The sequence below is a fragment of the Oreochromis aureus genome, linkage group 20 (genome assembly GCF_013358895.1).
Source record: "Oreochromis aureus strain Israel breed Guangdong linkage group 20, ZZ_aureus, whole genome shotgun sequence".
Classification (NCBI taxonomy): domain Eukaryota; kingdom Metazoa; phylum Chordata; class Actinopteri; order Cichliformes; family Cichlidae; genus Oreochromis; species Oreochromis aureus.
The window spans coordinates 25057533-25078543 of NC_052961.1; the positions used below are offsets into that span (position 1 = coordinate 25057533).

At 39.0% G+C, this 21011-nt stretch overlaps 3 protein-coding genes across 7 annotated transcripts in view; 2 read left to right on the plus strand and 1 right to left on the minus strand.

Moving 5' to 3' along the window:
* Nucleotides 1–4675, plus strand: part of cacna1db (calcium channel, voltage-dependent, L type, alpha 1D subunit, b) — a 90824-nt gene extending 86149 nt beyond the window's left edge. The window contains exon 48 of the mRNA XM_039605022.1: nucleotides 1277–4675. Coding sequence (XP_039460956.1) covers nucleotides 1277–1582 — 306 coding nt within the window. The 3' untranslated portion in view covers nucleotides 1583–4675. The remainder of the gene's footprint in view (nucleotides 1–1276) is intronic.
* Nucleotides 4509–14662, minus strand: chdh (choline dehydrogenase). 5 transcript variants are annotated; one of them, XM_031745374.2, is made up of 10 exons: nucleotides 14617–14662; nucleotides 12845–13298; nucleotides 12261–12491; nucleotides 11159–11325; nucleotides 10521–10672; nucleotides 10268–10397; nucleotides 9980–10114; nucleotides 9243–9385; nucleotides 7334–7436; nucleotides 4509–7090 (listed from the first exon to the last, which is right to left on the minus strand). In XM_031745374.2, exons 2-10 carry the CDS (start codon nucleotides 13279–13281, stop codon nucleotides 6672–6674), a joined length of 1917 nt encoding a protein of 638 aa, XP_031601234.1. In that variant the 5' UTR covers nucleotides 13282–13298; nucleotides 14617–14662; the 3' UTR covers nucleotides 4509–6671. The 5 variants fall into 5 exon arrangements, with proteins under 5 accessions (XP_031601234.1, XP_039460953.1, XP_039460954.1 ...); XM_039605019.1 differs by lacking the exon at nucleotides 14617–14662 and adding an exon at nucleotides 14423–14604; XM_039605020.1 differs by lacking the exon at nucleotides 14617–14662 and adding an exon at nucleotides 13974–14210.
* Nucleotides 14663–14683: 21 nt separating this feature from the next.
* Nucleotides 14684–20851, plus strand: LOC116324682. The gene is made up of 10 exons (XM_031745383.2): nucleotides 14684–14874; nucleotides 14994–15018; nucleotides 17668–17784; nucleotides 18096–18202; nucleotides 18326–18461; nucleotides 18599–18634; nucleotides 18841–18870; nucleotides 18958–19038; nucleotides 19433–19698; nucleotides 19899–20851. Exons 1-10 carry the CDS (start codon nucleotides 14812–14814, stop codon nucleotides 20316–20318), a joined length of 1281 nt encoding a protein of 426 aa, XP_031601243.1. The 5' UTR covers nucleotides 14684–14811; the 3' UTR covers nucleotides 20319–20851.
* Nucleotides 20852–21011: the final 160 nt, after the last annotated feature.

The following is a 21011-nucleotide window of genomic DNA, read 5'->3' on the forward strand; positions in this document are numbered from 1 at the left end:
CAGGAGCTCAGTGATGTCTTGGTTCAGATCTGGGTGGAGATTCCACAGGACACCATTCACGTCTCATTAGGATGTTTTCAGGCGTGCATACAAGCAGATGGGGGCCAAACAAACTACCGAGTACTGTTTTAAGTGACTACAATGAAATTCCAGCAAAATGGACCAGCCTGCTGCATCATTTTTTCACTTTGAATTTCAGGGTGTCTTTGAATTTTGTTCTCTGTAGTATGGTCATTTTCACTTGCATCAAGTTATTTGTCATCCTTTGGTTCTAACAGATTAACCAGTCTATATCAGTATAGATATGCAGCATGATGTTTTCCCCATTGAGGTCGGACATGTTTTCAAAGTGTCCCCTAAATGTTTTTGAGCAGTGTTTTCTTTCTTGAAGCTTTTGTTCTTGAACTTCTTGTTCTGACTCATTTGTGATGTACACCTCAACTTTTCCACTATGTCAAAATGAAAAACATTTTCATAATTACCTTTATTAAAAACAGGCTGCATGTCCAGGCAGCTAACTCAAGTTGGGAAGCGTGATGAGCAATGCTTCTGTCAGTGAAGCACTCATTTTACAAGTCAACAGGATGTTGCAGAGGTGATCTATTGGCAGCTAAATGAATACTATCTGTAAGACCCAGAATGTGTGGTTCTTGATAGTAATATCTTTGGATATTTTTAGGTGATTTCCCACATGAAATCTTTATTTCCATGACCCCTGTTCTCTAAACACATGAGTCCTGTAAGACCAGGATGACTGCCATATTTTAAAAGGCTTACTTTACAGCCACTGAGGCACAACTGTTTGGTTACACCTTGTACACTAAATGCCAAAAATACTCTGCAGTGACAAATAAAAGTTGAAAAGTTTAAATTTTAAAGAATCCATCTGAATGTCATGTCACATAATCAAGAACTTTAAGCAGACCGACTACATTTATTTCCAGGGCCATATCACAGTTTGTGTTCTCTACTAGAGTAGCTTTCCATGATTATCTGTTCAGATTAATCCTTTAATTAATTAAAGTCTGGTCCTTCAGTTCATCCATTGTCCGAAACAACAAAGTGATTTAGCGCTTTAGCCTTTATACCAACTTTCTTCTGATTGGCTGTTCCTTCCAAACAGATCTATATAAATCAGAAACATGAGCAAGATAAGTCCACTAATAATTTCACTCTTGCAGATTATGCAAAGCATTGATTTCTGCATGTTTTGCTGAAGATCACTTTTTCCACTTCATGGTTTCAGCTTTAATTATCTCCTGACTGCTCTCCCCAGGTGCTGATTTCTGAAGGTTTGGGGAAATACGCCAGGGACCCTAAATTTGTGTCAGCAACTAAACACGAGATTGCAGACGCCTGCGAAATGACCATCGATGAAATGGAGAGTGCCGCCAGTAACCTGCTGAATGGGACCATGGGTAATGGCAACACAGGGAGGAAAGAGAGCGTTGGCTCGGATTCGCATGCCAGTGCAAATATTAGGGACCACAGCATCCGTGACTACAGCGATGAGGAGCCATATGTGGCTGTGAAATGTGAGGAGGACCTAACAGATGAGATGATATGCATCACCTCACTATAACAGCAGCTCACACTGGGATATATTTAGGTTTTTTTCAATTGAATTTTTACTACTGTTCTACGGTGAGGGGACACCTCTATTCAAGTGCATCATGCAATAATGAAAACGTGTAAAACACAGATGGATAAGAGAGCAAAGTGCCTTGTTTTCTCTTAAGAAATGATGAAGAAATGGTTGGGTTTATGGAAAATGTTTGATAAATTTAGCAAACCAGAGGGAATCAAATCTGCCTGCCAACCAGTCTGACATCTAGCGAAAATTCAAACCTCTAAATGGAGTTTTTCTTTATTGTTACACCGGTTTCTTACAGCAGGAAAAACTCAAATGTGGGTTTTCTAACACAGATTTTAGGGATCATCGTAATCAGCTTCAGTTCAAGGCGATAATGGGTCGGCCCAGCTGCATTGTTCTAAAATAAATCTAAACTGTTTACTCGATATATAAAGAGCCAAAAAACAAAAAGTGTTCAACGTTTCAATCATTTTTAGATTGCAGTGCATGATTTTGTTTTTCCCACAGAAGCTGATTTTATTAAAACAATTTTAGAAAAATTTCCAAAGCATTCAACTAACTTATGTTCCAGTTTAGATGTCTGAAAAAACAAAACACCAACGCCAGGTCAGCGTATGGTTGTCCAGTCATTCCAAGCTTCCCTGTATTTCGTTGCCAGATCCATGTATATAAATAATGTGTGATTTTAACCTTTTATTGGTCATGTTAGCAAACACTGGTTGTTCGCATTACATTATTTTACCTTCGTGACTCGATTTCGAGTAAAAAAAACAAAAACAAAAACTTGACAGAAACAGTTTTTTTCGTGGTAGTCTTGATCACTTAAACTTCTCTGGGTCACAGTTCAGGATTTCAGGGCTAAGCTTGGCTATGTCTCTGTTTTTGACTTGAAAAGGAAATCACATATCAGTAGGAAAAAAACAACAACAAGTCTTTGTCCTCAGGCATATCCTCCTTCTACACGTAATCGTGGAGACATTCTCTTAGTCCTCCCTTTACACCAACAGCAGTGCTACATTCAAGGAGTTTGGTCAAGCTACACACCCTTAAAATAAAGGAATATTAGGATGCTGTGCGTCACTCACTGGCCGTGATGATCCTTAACTTTGAAGACTGGGATTTCCTTGTTAAGCCCTTTACTCAGATATGCAATGGTGTAGATTACTATGAATCACTATTCCCCCTGAATCACTCTGAGATCAGCAACAGTAGATAATCTCTGAGGTTTCTGTGTGATGTGGCTCAATAGACTCATGAGTCTCTTATGTAAAACTAGTGCATGAGACCCAGACTACTCATGTTTTAAAACTAATTACTCGTTGACAGCATGGACTTATCTTTGACAGTTCTTGAAGGTGAAACAAAAATAAAAACAAAGACCACCGGAGTTTCTTTGTGTCACAGATGACACATCAAGTAAACCTTTTATTCCCTCCACAGCTTCTTCTTCAGTTCCCATAAGTCTCTCCAGCCGAGCTGCCGGGAAGTAGAAAATCCTGTCAAGCGTGCTTGTTTTTGCAATGGAATGAATAAGACCATACAGGTCTCTACATAAGGGGCGACTATTTACTGGATTGCCTGACAATATGCTATGTCAGTATATTTGCTCTTGTAATGAAATGACTGCTGTTGCCTTTTATCTGTTGGAGTTGTTTTTGTCAAGACAAAGAGCACAACTGGGGGGAAAAAGTAGTAAAGCGTTTCTGCACCACTAACGGGTGTTTGTCTCCCACTGCCAACTATAATAACCTTCAGATTAATTTAAACAAAAAAACAACACACTGAGTCATGGCTAGGCAATCTTTCATTTTTTCTTATTCTAAATACTGCTGTAAGGGCAATCTGTTCTGTACAATCAAAGGGCTCCTTTAAAACCAAAACAAGGGAATGCTTGGTTACATTGTAACCCTTGTTCTCTGAGTGTAGAGACTCTCTCCACCCTACTACGTATTCCATTTATGAGTTGGAGAGATAGTCTGGACATAATAGAGAACACTCCATACTCAAATGCGTCAAATGTTTTTTGTTAAAAAATTACTGAAGTTTATTTATTTATTTATTGTGACTAAAAGTTGACTAAAGGGTCTAAATCTGGTGCCGGTATTTGCTATTGGACGTTCTGATGATGTAGATATACAGATGTACAAGCAGGATACAAGCTGCTATCTGGACTATTGTTCAGATGGACTGCAAATGCACTCTTTCCTCTTCACGCTAGAAGAGCCTCATACAGGTTTAAGTGGCCAATACAGCTGATAAATGAGACATATGCATTTTTTAACTGCAAGTAAATTGTTTTTAATGTAGACTTTGAAAAAAATCTTATTACCTCTGTAACTCTCCGGGCCTGTTGGTTAACATGTCAGGGAAACTCTGGTAACGCTGCATTTGCACAAAAGTAGTAATCGTAAACATTTATGTGTGATTTTTTTTTCTTTATTGGCAGCGATCGTGATTGGTTGTCCAAAAGTCCATAGTAATGAATGATGAACCACCAAATCTTTAGTAAAAATCAGTGTTTGATTGACACGAGATCTACTGCCAAACTGAAATGTTTGTACCACCCAACATTACAAAGATTAAAGAGAAGTACCAAATTCAACACTGGTTTGATTTTCAGGAAGCCATAAAAAGTCTGAGGTGAACATGCTGGCTTCTATGTGATACTTTCGTTTTTTATTGAAAACCACCCAACCCCACTCCCCAAGGCATTCAGCTATGCTTTGAATCACTTACGTCAGCTTCTTGACAGGAAGCCACCTGCTTAGGAATATAATCTGTCAAAAGTGCACGACTCCAAACAGTTCAGATTTACCCTGCGGCTCACATGCGAGAAACTCGAAACAACAACAGTCATGTGGAGATTATTACCAAACGATTATCACATGAGATCGAATGACAAGGACTGCAAAGCTTTGTTTTGCAACGCAGCTTTATTTTTTTGTACTGTTCCACTGCTTTACAGATGTCTATAAAGTGAAAATGATGTATAAAATCTGTACAGCATTTGTAAAAAGTATGCGATTAACTTGAAGATCTCTGCTTTCTACCCAGTTGTGTGAACATTTAAAAAAAAAAAAAGCAAACAAGAATAGCTCTATCTCTACTTTGTAGCATAAGTACTAGTACCTTATAAGTTTTGTACCAATAAAAAGAGAAGCCCTTTTTTGCACATTTGAAGTTTTGCCTGGAATGACAATGAACCTGCTGATTTTTTGTTACGACCACTGACTAAAGACACAAGAACAAGGTCAGGAGGCTTTGTTTAGCGTCAGCACAGAAAAACAACAGAAAGGCTTTGACGGTGTTCACAGTAAGTTTCCCTTCATAATTCACCTTCATTAAGACGGATGATTTAAAAATTCACGTCATGTTAGACAATACTGCATTATAATGTAAACCATAATTGTCACAGTGATGAAGTTCTTTATGATGTAGTGCAAAGCTTAACAAGACATATAATTTATGTTAGTGCTTTCATTATAGCTGCTAATACACACTGATTATTCACTCAAAGTCTAAAATCTCAGCACCGGTGTGTGTCAGTTCAAGCTGGACCAAACTGAAACACACTGTAGCCATGTGCAACATATACATGAATTAATAAAAATCAGAATGTAATCATGATCTCATAGGCACCAATGATATTACAGTTACATTAAAAAGAAAAAGCATAGTTTTAAAAAATTCACAACACAATCAGAAAAAAAGCTGCTTATAAAAGTGACACTGAAGATTTTTAGTTTCAAAGTTCTTAGTGTGTGTAAACATAAAGTGTTAAAACATTTTGCATTAATTACTGTTTAGACTAAACAGCTTTCAGGCTGACTGAGCGGTGCAAAAGCTGTGAGTTACGAAGCTCGAGGACTCAAATTTGGCACATAGCGTGAATCAAACAAATCAACTGAGATGAGTTTTACAAATGCATTGACAGCATTTAGGAGGTCTGCTCCTTTAACTGTCTGTTAAATCTAGAGACGCGTGCACTGGTAGTGTAATCGCTACAAGTCTGATTATAATAGTTTCTTTTCCAAGCTTGAATCAGGGTTTGGTCCAGTTTACAATACCACTTGTTTGTAAACAATGTACGGTCATTTTCCGCGGTTCTCACTAAACAAGTCTGTTTAGTGACAAGTCTGTTTAGTGACAAGTCTGTTTAGATGTGCAAAAGAAAAAAGTTTGTTTCTTTCATCCTGCCTATTCAATGCTCTGCTGTCACGCCAACAGACTAACAAAACAGAATATTTTCTGCAGATGTTGATGGTAAAGCTGTAGCTATAGAAACTGCTATAAAAACTGGCTAAATTGTGGGAAACGTGAAGTGAAAGCGAATCACTTTATTGCCTTCATTTTCCTGAGAAATGTGTGTGGGGGGACCAAAAAAAACAAAAAAAGATTTTATCAAACTGTTGAACCTGCAAATTTTCAGGAAGGAAAACGAATGTCACAGCCAAAGGCTGGTAACCTCTGATGTGAGCAGACAGGAGCGTGCTGCTAAGTCTACACTTTGCTCCAGCTGCTGACTGCAGCTCTCAACCACATTAGATGAAGGCTCATAAGATTATTTTTTTCTGAAAAGCAGTGTCGTGGAAATAGATTTTCATCAGAAGCTCATATCCTTGAAATACTTAAGTTTCTTTAGTTTTTTAAAGCTGTTTTGCAATTTTTTAATGTGATGCTGGATACTAGTGTGTAATCTTGAGTAATTACTTTATGTTTAAGATTATATTTCAGAGCATTTTTACTGAAATGCATGATGAGGCAGGCTGGTAAATTGTTTGCTAAGCGTGAAGCCACATATTAGACACATTTCCTGTCATAACCACAGTTATTTTGCAATCTGAATCAGCACTTCCACCCCAATGGCAGCGTGAGACAGATGTGAAGTGTTTATGGTCCTGAATATGTGTGTTAGGCCAGGAATGTTCCCACGGTAATTATTCACAATATCAGCTCAGAGGTAAATTGATAAGCTCCTAATCGAACATACAGCTTGTGATTTACTGCTATTTTTGCCTAATAACTGACTCTATTGAGGGATTTTTCTAACTCACAGATAAGCTGTGCACCTCTCTCTTTATCTCTGCGTGTCAAGTGTTGGAGGCTGGTACACAGGAACCCCCGAGTCAACGAGTGCAGGGCGACCTCTGATAATATCAGCAGCCTTCTCTGCCATCATGATGGTCGGGGCATTCAGGTTTCCACTGACAATGCTGGGCATGATCGAGGCGTCGATCACACGAAGCTTCTCCAGGCCCAGAACGCGTGCGTTTGAGTCAACCACCGCCATCGGGTCAGAGGGCGAGCCCATCTTGCATGTGCAGGATGGATGGTAGGCAGTGTCTGCCTTTTGGCGGACAAAAGCATCGATGTCGGCATCGGATTGGACCTGAGGACCAGGCAGGGCTTCGGGACCACGAAAGGGGTCAAAGGCCTTCTGGGCAAAAATCTCTCTGGAGAGTTTGACACACTGCCTGAACTCCCAGACGTCAATATCTGAGAGGAGGAGAGGGAATCAAAACCAGAAAAACATGCCAGAGCAACTTTGTTTTAACTCAAAACAAACTTGCTGAGGTAAAAGTTGATGCAGAGGGACTTAAATACGGCAACAATGGCAATAACTACAACCACGTCAAAATACTTTCAACGTTTAAAGAGTATAGATTCTTTTTTTTAAAAAGGGGGAAATTTGAAGGAAATATCAAATACATCCAAGCTAAAGAGGAGCACCCATCTTACCTGTGGTGAGATAGTTTGGCTGAATGATTGGGTGGTCCAGGGGGTTGGTGCTCTTCAGCTTCAGCCAGCCTGTACTGGTGCTCCTCATTGGTCCAACATGAACCTACAACACCAGCATGAGTAAAACTGTCACTGCTAACCAAGCTAACTAAAACAGCACAGCTGAATTTCATTTAAAAAAATCCTAGTTTGTAAACCCAAGCTCTTTACATGATGAAGGCTTTTTAACTTTAAGTTTTAAGTTATTTTGTCCAAGACAAAACCTCAAAACACTAAATTCTAGGGATGTTCTTGGTGATTTATTTCTTACTCGACTAACCATGGGGAAAAAAAGTAGACTAACCAACTAGTCTAAAACTAAGGAACACTCAAATATTAAGTTTAATTTGATAACCGTTTGATTGAAAATGTCAAAAACTGATAAGAAAGGCGTTTTTAAATCATTTATGACATTCTTCAATAATTTTTAAAGTAGTATTATTAAAATACGACAAGTTAACATCTAGAAAATGAATAAATTGTGAGTGTAAAGTGTGGCACATTGCTGTTTGAAAATTCATGACACCCACTTCAGTAAAAGTTCTATGAAAACAATAAATCATCCGTCCATTTTCTTCTGCTTATCTGAAGTCGGCTCAGCGGGACAGCAGCAGGGAAGCCCAAACCTCGCTCTCGCCACCAAACATCAAGCCTTTCCCAGGCCAGCCTATAGATGTAATATCTCCAGCATGTCCTGGACTACACCAGGGCCTCTTCCCGGTAGGACATGCATGGTTGGAACACCTTACCCACCTTACCCTATTTTCGATGTGGAGGAGTAGTGGCTCTACTCTGAACCCCTCTCAATTGGCTGAACCACTCACCCTATCACTAAGGCAGAACTCATCCATCTTTCAGAAAAAGCTCATTTCTGCTGCTTGTATCTGTGATCTCATTAGTGTTAACAAAAAGATGAGGCCTAGATTAACAGATTTATGGCATTTCTCAACGACAAAACACCATCTTGTGCCAGATGTCTGCATAACATTGGGACACAATAATTTAGCGGCATTGGGCATCAATTAAAATTTGAACTGATTGAACAACTTAAGCCTGGTACCGACTAGTAACAATAGCGACAAAACGTCGGCTAGTGGAGTAGCCTTGCACATCCCTACTAAATATACCATCATAAGTGCTCATTTTTGATATGGAAAAACTGAGGCCACTATCATTTTTCAAATGAGCAACAAACTGAGGCAACTTGAGATGTGGGCCTTTTCTAGGGAGCAGGTTTAGCTAACACGTCTGAGTTCATTAATCCTGAGATGAGCGGATATTCAGGTTATTTTATTTCTTTGTTCCAAGAAACAGAATGAATGAGACACATGGTCTCAATTATTCAAACAGTGAAAAGATCAGAACCTGTAGCCAGAACAGCTTTTAATAATTATATAAAGCTATCCAATTCTAATTTACAGATGCATGACACTACTAATTTAAGTAACAACTCAGGCCATAAAAAGAAATAAAAGGGCACGCCTTCTGCAACGTTTTAGTAGAAGACAAAGAAAAAACCTGTGAGTGATTTTGTTCCAGGTGCACTTCTCTGGAAAAGAGGCCATAAATAAGGGTGAAAGGTTCCCTGCATTGAATTTCCTGGAAAACTCATGGCACCTCTGTTTGTTTCCATGGAACATATGCGAGTCTATAAATACTCCTCTGCTTCCTTTGGATTGTGTGAATGTCGGCAGGTATAAATGTTTCATTGTATACAAAACTTGGCATATACTATGTATTGCAATTCACGCCTCGGGCTCTTTACTTGACTTGTTTCTACACATTTCTCTAAAAGGCTTAAAGAACATAAACATGCCCTCTACCCCAGGATTAAGCAGTCACGGTTTTTGCAAACACAAGCTTTTCTCACCTGATAAGCCTCTATTTTGGAGGCGACTCGTCCATGGTCAATGACTTGTGAGGGCAGAAAGTGAAATTGGATGTCGGGGTGTGCTACTTTGGGACGACTACGAATAAATCCTCCACTTTCCAAGTGGGCTGTTGCTCCATAACCTTGCGGGAAATTGATGCAGTTAGTGAAATGACTGTAATCTTTAGCAGACAGACGTGTCTATTTACAAGAAATGCCACTGGTGTGATGTGATTGACTAGATTTTCCGATAGTGAAAGTTCTTTCAACTACCTTAGCTGACTGTCTCCAACAACCAGGAACCAGACAAAAATTATAATGTACTAGGATCATCAATAAAACACCTCACGTCACATTTTCTATAACCTGTGGTGATTCAGCATTATTAAAACTGTAAGAGATTCTTCTATACTCTGACTCAACATCAGCTGTGGCTTACAAAGAGGCAGTGCTGCAGGCTGACACATTCCTTACATAGCTGTGTGCCCAGTGAAAACAGTTTAATATTTAACATCTCCATAATAAATGTGTATAATCATTAATATATCTGAAATCTAAATGAAAGTTAAGAGGTTTATATTAACTCTGCGGTTTCTTTTAAATGATATTTTCTGATTAACAAGCATTTTAGATGGCAGTTTGGAGATGTCTTCATCTAAAAGTGATGCAAACTCTGGCTAATTCTATAAAACATTTGGGAGATTGTCCCCTTATAAATGTGCAGGTGACTTGGTTACCAGTAAACATAGTGAGCCACTCGAGGCCTATCTTGACCATGTGGAAAGGTTTCTGGGCTTTGTACAGGGTGATGGGCTGAGTACACTGCTGCTGGACATACAGCTCCAAGTGATCCTGCAGGTTATTACCAACACCTGAGAAAGGAGGAAGGCAAAGTGGTCTGACAGTAAGCACCGAAGAGATGAACATCTGAAGTCACCCAAGCATCAGTTGGAAAATTTTCTATTTTTTTGAAGTGCTTTATGTTAAAAGTAGGCACAAGGACTTTCTTCACACTAACAACGCACCTGGTAAGTGTTGAATCACAGGGATGCCAAGCTGTTTCAAGTCATCTGCATTTCCAATCCCAGATAGCATGAGAAGCTGAGGGGAATTGATGGCTCCTCCGCTGACTATCACTTCTTTTTCTGCAAACACCTGAACAGACAATAGAAAAATCGCTGTAAAGGGCCAAATTTAGCCTAAAAAACATAAATCAGTGTTTCAATTCATTTAATTTTATGATGCATTAGTTAATCTTCTAGCATCTATCCTCCTTGCCTTTTTCTTTTGTCCATTTTGAATGTATTCCACCCCCACAGCACGGTTGCCATCAAACAGGATTTTAGTGGTCACGCATCGCACCTCCGCCTTCAGATTCGGTCGACCCAGGGCTGGTCTCAGGTAAGCACTGGCAGTGCTCCACCTCTTCCCTTGATAGATTTAGGCAGTGAAAGTATTTAAAGATTGGATCAAGAATTAAATAGTTCTTGAACGTATTTGACCAGTAATATACTTTCTGTTCTGCGGCCTCAGGAATTATTCTATGTGACGTACAACAGTAATTACTTTCTTAAAGTGCCTAAGTTTCAGATTTATTTGGAGGTGGTTAAGTAGTTCTATGAACAGACAGTGAATTGTGCTCAGAGGTTCAAAAACACAAATGCATTGTGGTCAACGACAAACGCACATTTTTCATCGATAGATGCCAGCAGACAGTCTGTTCCCCTTTTGTACTTTCCAAGAAATTAAGCCCCTTCTTTTGTTAAAGGTCACCAACAGGTCGAGCTAAATTACACTGAGATCAGATGTCTGATTCTGCCACTCGAAAAGATTTCATCAGAAAAGGTTTGTGGCACTTTACCCGTAACTAACCCTATTAATTATCTATAAATTCTACAGCATTTAGTTCCTTGAACCTTTATAAATGGTCATGTCCATCCAGCCCACGCCTTCCTGTTGGTATCCATTCATGTCATCAGTGAATGGATATCCTGCCTGCCGCCCCGCCTCAATAAAAGCCTTATGAAGGGGATGGTTCGTTTTCCCTCTGGACACCTGAAGAGGTCCGTTGCCGCCTCGGTATCTACAATATAGAGCAAACATTTAAAGATAACATAAAAAAAGAGAGAGACAGAGAGCAGTTTCATTTGTTTTCATAGGAGGTCATGTAGTTTAGGCATCCAAACAATATGAATAATTCACTTTTCTTTACTGCTGAGCATATGCAGTCCAATAACTGAGAAGGTTTTGTTTAGTCTTCCATAATTGTTACGCTTAAATTTAAGTGTTCTTCTATGTTTCTGTAGCATATTATCAAACCCAGTGATTATACTGCTTCCTTTAAACATTTCAGTTTTACTCAGTCATCTTCATCATTCAGTTCTGAATGATGAAAGTTATCAGTTAAACGTGGCATTATCCTTCTTCCACAAAGTTATCCTGTAAATACGTGGGTAGAGTCTTTGTAGTCTGCCGGTGTTTGTTTTTGTTACAATTACTGTGGTTGTTGCCAAGTCACTGTGGTTGTACTGGAGAGTTTCCAACGAATTTCACAAAGGTAGTCTCATCAATCACATTCAAAGTTTGCTGACATTTATTTCATGCTTTACTATTTATGAAATGACACATTTTATATGGTATAAATATATCACACAGTGCCTTAAATTTCTGTTTGCACACCATAGTTTTAAACTGTAAAGTGCTTTTGAGCTGTGACCTTTTTTTGACTGATGTATTTCCTGGTTTCTCATGTTCTTACTTAGAAATTAGATTCGAGACAGACAATCCAGGTATGCGTGATGCTTAGTGTAGGCAGGTTCTGCAAAAGAATTCAATGCAGTGCTGTGCATTTATGTACAAGGAAAATAGTGTCTCGTTACATATTTGATATTTTAAAGCCTGGGTTAGTGAGACAGAGAAACCAGCACTGTCACACAAATGAAAAATGCTGTAATCATACGTAAAAAGATACTGGAAACGCAGCAGTAAAAACAACCAGTATATATTTGTATTAGGTACCTGTTTTCTCCCAGCTCATGACACTGAGCTTTCCTAAAATAAGGCAAACAATGGTCATAATCCCAGCCATCTGCGCCCTCTCTTTGCCAGCGGTTATAATCTTCAGCATGCCCGCGGATGTACACCATCGCATTGAGTGAAGAGGACCCTCCCCAGACGCGGCCCCTCGGCCAGTACATTACCCGATTGTCCATGTTGGCTTGAGGTAAAGTGTGGTAGAACCAGTTATACCTGAGCAAAAATGAAATGAGATGGCGACAAGTCAGACTATTAGGTTAATAACAGTTTATACAATGTTATTATTACTGGTATCAGAATACTGGGCCATTAATGTTAGGCCAATACTGGACTATTTCTGCACGTGTAAAAGCTCTGTAATATTGTAATGCCATTTCATTGTTCACATTTAAACAACTGAGATGTAGGTTAAAGGTCAAAGGTCTGCTTTCTACACGTTGAGCTAATTTAGAAACAGTTTAGCGTGTAATATTAAATGTCATGCACTAAGGCAAATGAATCTGTTTTTATAGATCTGAACTAAAACATTTAACAACTTGAATAACAAAACAGATCAATCAAAGTACTTGTCATCGCAGAGGTTGTAGGTCAGGGCAGCTGGCATGTGGATTTTCCATGAGAGTCGCAAGCTGCCTAACCACCTGTCCTTAGGGCCAGCCTCGAGCAGCAGCGCGGACTCCTGGGCGTCTTCTGTGAGGCGGTTAGCCAGGACGCAACCAGCGGACCCCGCCCCAATAATGACATAACTGTAAGATGGTGTTTTCTGATCGGCTGCAGGTGATGATGCAGAGGTCCGCTGAGAAGATGAGACAGTGAAGCATCTGTAATGGCTGGAGAAGGATGAGCTGGGGGAAGAGGAAGGGCCCATCTTTCTGGTCTTGGGGACAAAGCGGCATTCAGGCACACTGGTAAAGAAGCACCTGCAGTCCCTTATAAATCGTCCCTGTCTCCAAGTCACAGCCCTTTGGGCTCCAGTTAGGCTCCGTGCGGTCAAAGACGACATCCTGTTTTCCTTATTCACTGGAAATCACAACACATATTTGAAGGCAAATCAGAAGGGGGTGAGCTTGGAAATGTCTAAAACTGAAACTCTGATGAAAAGAATGAAATGTGTAGTATGTGTCTGCATTTCTGCACAACTCTCTTAAATATTGTGATTCTATATGAGAGAGAGGCTGTAAGGTGATATAGCAAGGAGCATGACGTCCACATCACATCACCTCATTCTGTCATCAAGGAAGACCTGATGTCCACTACAAGGGACCGAAGATAAAAATAAATAAATAACTATTCTGTTATTTAGCATGTAACGTGTTTCTTTCGTCCACAGCACAAGTTATCTAAAGGCCGAAGGATAAAATATCCGTCTCTGTCTCTCTCTATTGGCCTTGAAAAGACTAAATAATTATTCATCTAATATGACTTATGCCACTCCTTTCCTTTGAAATGCCCAACTGATACTTGTGAAACTGTCAGCAGTTAAATGAGTAACTAGTGACAACTAGACACTCAGTACTTAGGTTAATTTAACTTGCATCAAGTGCAGCATGTTAAAAAGTAATTCTATGCCACGTCAGAACTGCTGCCTGGCTTTGTTATTCAGTCTGATAAAAGTCATAAAAAAACGAATTCTGTTCACAGGAAAAACACACCTGTGGTTTGTGGCTGAGCGGACATGAATTTAGTTCAACAGACCTGGAATTGCACCGTGTGTTTCTGGTGAATGTGTGGTCTGAGGGCTGTTCCGTGTTGTTTCTCGAGAAAACAATGTGCAGTTTTCCCAATCGGACTGAGGCAGAGAGTGATATCTAGGTCACGCCAGTCATATCAGTAAACCAAGAGTCGTAAATGTCAGCAAGTATTCACTAACAAAGTAACCGCTGTCTAGCAGTCTCTACGCCTTTACTAATGTCCAAACTCTGCTTTTAAGTAATTCTGATTCAAACTTTGGGATGAAAAGTCAGTTTCGCAACCGCTAACTTACCAGCATCTAAGTCCACACATCCAGTTACATTAGTTGATACAATTCTGCTTTAATAGAATTCATTAAAAAATAGCGTCGAAATGTTACATTTAAATCATTCAGAGACCTGGCGATAGTAGTAGCGGGGCTGCTTATAACCTCTACGTTTGTTTAGGTTTACCTATTGACCGCTAACGAGTGGTCAGAGCTCACAGTCGTCGTCTGGACCTTAAACAGCACAAGGACACGGAAAATACTCAGTATAACTTCACACATGCGACACTTAATTGGACCCGAGCCGGTGCTGCAGTAGTTTAATGACAAACGCAACGGAAAAGAGGACATGAAGCCGCACTGCAAAATAAGCAGACCTACCTCAACATGCAACATGCAAACGGTCAGCGTGATGGGCGGGGCTTATCGTCGTGTTTAAGTAACGGAACTCAGCGTGTCAGCGCTACAGTATTCCTGTAGGTAGTTAAACAGTTACCCAGCAGTCTGTGTAAATTTTAAATACTTTGCTCTCGTTTTCTGATCGCTCGTTTCTGTAACTTTTACTGGTGTTTTATTATGTGGAGAGTCACGCTGTTTTTTCTGTTTTGTGTCGCTGCCAAGGTGACATCACATAACATTGTAAGTGACCCACTTTTTTTTTTAAGTAATCCTTTATTATTTATTTATGTATTTATGTATTTTAATTCAAACTTCAAAGGGATCTTGCACGCTCATTTATTTGTGCTGTTGCTTTTCAGGAGGTGAAATGTGAAGAATATCATGGTAAGCCTATTTCATGTTTATTAGCGCTAGATGGAAACTATAATCTGCCAATATGTTATGTTTAAACTATTTCAGGTCGACACTGAGCACCCCGGTGTTCCAAAGTAATCTGGTTCTAGCCAGATTCTAAAATGTGTTAAATACTCCCTCACATGAACAGCAACACGTAACATATAAAGATCTTTGTCAAGATATAGAGTACAATGAAATTCGGTTTGGCTTTCTCTTAAGATAAAAACAATACATAAATAATGGTAAATGGCCTGTCTTTACTAGTCCCTAAGGACCCCAAAGCGCTTTACACAACCAGTCATCCACCCATTCACACACACATTCACACACTGGTGATGGTAAGCTACATTGTAGCCACAGCCACCCTGGGGCGCACTGAAATAGAATGAATAAAAATAAGTAAGTAAAGATACAAAATAGCCTGGCAGCGCCAGCAGAGGCGAAAAACAACAGCACTTTACAATTAAAATGCCCTCAGCCCAGACTTGTTTGTATCTGAGTATTTCTGTGCCCTGTTTACAGTCAGGTATGTAGAGAGGTGGGAGCCACTGCTCCTGGACAAAAACTCTTCCTGAGTCTGTTACTTCTTGTTTTTATTCTTCTGAACCATTTGACAGATGGCAGCTGTTCAAACCCAGAATATTCTGGATGTGTACTGCCCTTGCTGATGCTTTCTGTTTTCTCCTTTATCCTGGGCTTGCATCCCAGCAATGGTCTGTGCCACCTTGACCTCTCTTACCTGTATGCACCAGTGCAGCTAGCAACACTGGCGCACCATTTGTCAGGATGCATTCCACTGTACTCTTGTAGAAGTTCAGTAGCTTGAGATATTACACAGTGTTGTTATTTAGTTAACAGAAACTAAGGTAAGATGCAGAAGGAGTGTGTGAAAGCGCGCCTCAAGACTTAATTACTTTGGCACTCATAGACTGCAGACTATGACTTCATCAATCTCTCACACTGTGGAGGATCACTGTTGAGAAATTTTGTTATGCTCTTTGTGACAGCATTGCTTCACTTATTGAGATTTGTGGGGCTTGATGAAACTTCCACTCCTAAAAAGATGTCAACTGTCTTTCCACGTGTGAATAATATTCCTCACTGTAGATTGATTATATGTTAACAGCCTTATATCCCATCCCAGACTGATGGTCATCAGAATGTCTTTTTTCTCCTTGGAGGTGTATTAGCCTTCAGATTTTTAACAAATTTCTCTGAGTATTGCATGGTTTGACTGTTGGATGAATCTGCTGGCGTATTTATTACCTGCAAGCTGAGGCATGTAGAGTCTGAGATGTAGCTCCAGGGCTGTTTGCAGTTTCTGTGAACATTGCACAGTCTGAATGTCCAATGTGTTCCCTCCCGGGAAGATTGCAACTTTTGTATTAACACACATCTGAATTTCCCAGACCAGCAAACTCACAAAACTTTGTGATCATCAGCAAATCAGGTGGATTTGATTAGCAGAACCCGGCTGCTGCTTTTTACTTTTAATCCCTTTGGAAGCAGTAAGGGTGTTTTTCACACAGTGCTTTTGCTTTTTGATATGTTTTTGTTAAATTATTATTTTTATTTTTAATATTTGATAACTGATAACTTTCATCAAATATTATTTTTAATATTTGCTGATATATTAATACTTTATCATTTAAAGAGGGTGAACTTTCTTTTTCGCGATTGACTCTAAAGCTACTAGTGGTCATATTTTTTCTGCTTTTCTACACTTTAAAAAAAAAAAATTCATCACTGACAGACACATGAAAGGAAAATGACAATAACAAATGCATATAAAGTAAGAATTTAATATAAAAAAAATGCATTACATATTTTGTGAGTTATCAAATATGGTAATAGCCATGCTCAGTTGAGACCTTCAGACTTCATTATACTGTGTTTGTTTTATCTTTTTGCAACGAAGACTGTTACAGAAGCTGCAAAATATATATATATATATATATATATATATATATATATATATATATATATATATATATATATGTATATGGATAGATAGATAGATATAATTTATTTTGAACATGCAAATATAATTGAAATAACAACAGAAAAAAAACAAAAAACAAAACTTAAAAATCATCAAGTTTTCATGTATATATCTATGTCTACAGAATGCGTGTGCTCGAAAAGCAGTAGGATGAAGTTTACACTTTTTTTCTTGTTCCTACCCCCTTATTTCAAATTTCATTGCTTACAAATCCATATCCAGGATTCAACATTATTTGATCATATATGTTTAACTATGTACAAGTCTAACACATTGAACATACACAAATAAAACTATTTTCAGCACGTAAACCAGAACAACAACAAACTGCATTTTTACATAAACTAATCACCCTGTCTATAACACCTGCTTAATCTCTGAGCTTATTTTATATCTATGTGACAAACACCTTAATGAACACTTAAGGTTGGGTTACTCAGGCCTTGATCTATAAAAAATGAGGACACATTGAGACAACTCAGTCACTGAGAGGAAGATTTCCTATATTTATGCAATTTATTATTTTTGAACAATCGTGTGAATTTCAGCTGCCAAACACTGACCATCTCTTTAAATATCCGAAAACACAATCCATCTGCGGGGACAGTGAGCACTGCTGTTGTTTCTCATTTCAGGTTTTCCCCCAGGACACGAGACCTTGGTTCCATCTGTAGTGGCAGACTTGAATTTGAACACGGTGTCAGTAGGCGAAAGAGTCATGCTCAACATAAGCTGGGCGATCAACATTGATGGTTGGAGACCACATTTTGTGTGTTTTTTATATATCACTTGGTACTGCTGATGTTAATGTTGCCATTTACTAAACAATCATACACCTGCAGAGTAGACAGTAGGTCTTTGTTGCAGATGTTTTATTTGCTGATGGTGGTGAAACGTTAAGGACATTGAGATGATATCCAGCAAAAGATGTTGAAGATTTTTCCTTTTCTTTCATGGATTTTATACAATGTGTACTTAGTGTCAGGATCCTTGTCATGGACACTCACTGGTTAATATCTAAAGGCAGACTAATTTATTTCAGTCTGTTATTTTCTCTCTGCAGCTAGTACTAAATATTTGAGAGCCACTCGCATCGTAACACAAAGACAAGACTACCACTGCAAATACAACCCACCTTTGGCCAATGCAAGCTTGGATCACTTAGGACAGGTACCGGTCTTAACCTTATTAGTACTGATCATATGTTTTGGTCCTATTTTGTACATAGAGAAAAAGGTCTGTGATGCTGTTAATTGTTTTTTCCCCTTTTTTTCTTTTTGTTCTGAAACCTAGATATGGTTTCATTATGCTGTAAACCCTTCCTATGGGCACAATTTAATACAAATTGCAAATCTCCCTTTGCCTCCACCGGTGGACGGCAATTTCGTTTATAAGACGAAATCTATTTATATTCCTAAACCACCAAAAAGTAAGTGGTTTTTTTTTTTATTTGTCTTTTTTTCAAAATGAATTTTTGCAAAAACCATTACAGCCAAAACTTGATGGACACAATATACTTAGGAGATATAAATGGGTAAAAGTATTAACATTTTCTCTGTTTTATAGCAATGGTTACACCAACTTCTCCTCATGTAACTACAGGTGAGCAATACTGTTCAGTATAGTTCAGCTAATAATTTCAGTGAGTCTGCAAAGATAAGTACATATATAAAATCCCAGTCTCCCAGTCCTGCAAGGGAATATATCAAACCACACGCATGAAGTGCATTGTATGATTTTAAATACTTACTACACCAATTTACAATGCATGTGGTGACTAATCTATCTTTTCTAATTATTTACTCCAGTTAAGGTCACTACTGGGCTAACTACTCCAGGTATGAGTCACAATTTCCCAAAGCACCTGTACTGAATCAATAAAATCTGAATAAATGTGTTTCCTCTGTATGTGCCCGCTTTTGCAGCGCCGAGAGTTAAACATGCTGCCATCATCTTTACCGGAGGAGTGGTCAGCCTCATTATCCTGAGTTCATTCTGCATAATCTGTAAATATAAACATTTTGGGTTTTTTTTGGAAGATGCACCCAAATTATTAATGATGAATAGGAAAAATATATGCTCAACCAAACGCACTTTTACTTTGTGTGTGCACAACGTGATTTACTTGAATGCTGAATTGTATTTAGCAAAAAGGCTCCCTGCTACAGGATGGCCTTACCTGTGAGCCTTTTGAGCTATGTTTGGAGTCACTTGGATATGAATGCTTTAAACGTCTTACCTTAAAATGCTTTTGAAAGCACAGAAACTCTGCTTCACCATCCTAGGTTTACAAGTTGTATACAAGAAGTAGTCAAAGCTAGGGATTCCCCTTCTAGACACCACTGCTGGCTGGTGCTGAAGCTGACTAACTCTCCTTTCCATTGTTTTCTTACTACCCAGATAATAATAGGAATGTTAAAGCTGGCAAATTACTGGACTACCAGAACATTCCCGTGGTGCCTCCTCATGTCCTTTTGGTGTACCCTGCTGTGAATTCAGCATTCCAGCGTGCTGTTGTGGCACTTGCAGAGTTCTTGCAGTTGCATGGCGGCTGCAAGGTTGCAATTGACATTTGGCAGCAAGAAAAGATTGCACAGAAGGGGCCGATGCGCTGGCTGGCAGAGGAAGCTAAGTCTGCAAACCAAGTCCTTATTGTCAGTCCACAGGTACAGTCTATATGAAATCATCATTCTTAGTCATTGCCAGATTTATTGATATGCGTTCAATGTCACACGATTACCTGGACTCTTGCATCTTTAAGTCAAGAAACAAAATAAGGATGTGATAGAACTTACAGGTGCAGTATGTCTAAATGTCTAAATATACTACTGTGTTGTATCAAAATCATTTCTCACTCTCTTCACAGCCCAGCCACTGTCCTCCTGACCCCAGCATGTCAGAATCCTCCATCCCAGCCGCAGCTCATGACCTTTACCCTCTGATTCTTAACATGGTGGCAAGCAACGCAAAGAACCCCAGTGAGCTGTCCAAGTTCTGGGTGGTGCAGCTGGGTGAGCAGAAGGACAAGAGTTCTTGTATGTTGCCCCTGGAACTGAGGGTCTGCAAAACTTTTTGTCTGATGAAGGATTTGAAAAAACTTTGCAAGGGTCTTCACACTTGCAAGCAGATTGACAAGAAGATAATAAATCTGATTTGTAAACGGGGCATTTCCTACAGTGAGAACAGCACATTGACATTGAGGGAAAGTGTAGAAACACTAAGGGGGCATCAGGTTAACATTTCCAAAGAAGTGCAACCATTAAATTCTGTGATCACCACAATTTGAATATTTGTCATGAAAATGTTTTGACTGTTTGATCAAGATGGGTCTGAATAGGTGCTGACGATTTTACTAATGATACTGTTTGCAGAATGTATTTATGTGTTTGTTTGTATAAATACAACGAAGGCATACGTTTGGAGCTGTGCCTGAATGTTTAATACACACAAAGAATGAAAGAGAAAACAGAAAATTTTCCATCAAGGTGTAAAGGAGGCAATCTGTGTACACTGCACCATCGGCTGTCTACAGTGCAGTCCTGAGATCCAGGCACATTTAGTCCCCACTAAATGAGGTGACCTCATTAGGTCACATGATAGGGTGGGCCAAGGTCTCACAGTGGTTTCACCTTTAAATCCCCAGTGATGGCGACCCAAACCTGGGACTCTTCATGTTTTGTTTTTAGAACTAAATAAGCCTCTTGGATGAGAAGTTAAAAGTCTTCACAGACTCAAAGAAGTCAACTTGCCTTCTTTTTTCAAGCTCCTAAGACTATCCTAACCTGGATGTCTGAGAATGTATATATATATATATATATATATATATATATATATATATATATATATATATATATATATATATATATATATATATATATATATATATATATATATATATATGTATCTCCGTTAAAGAGAAGCACTAGTATGAACCATTATGCATGCTCCTGGAATAGCTGCCCATCCATCCATGGTCGCA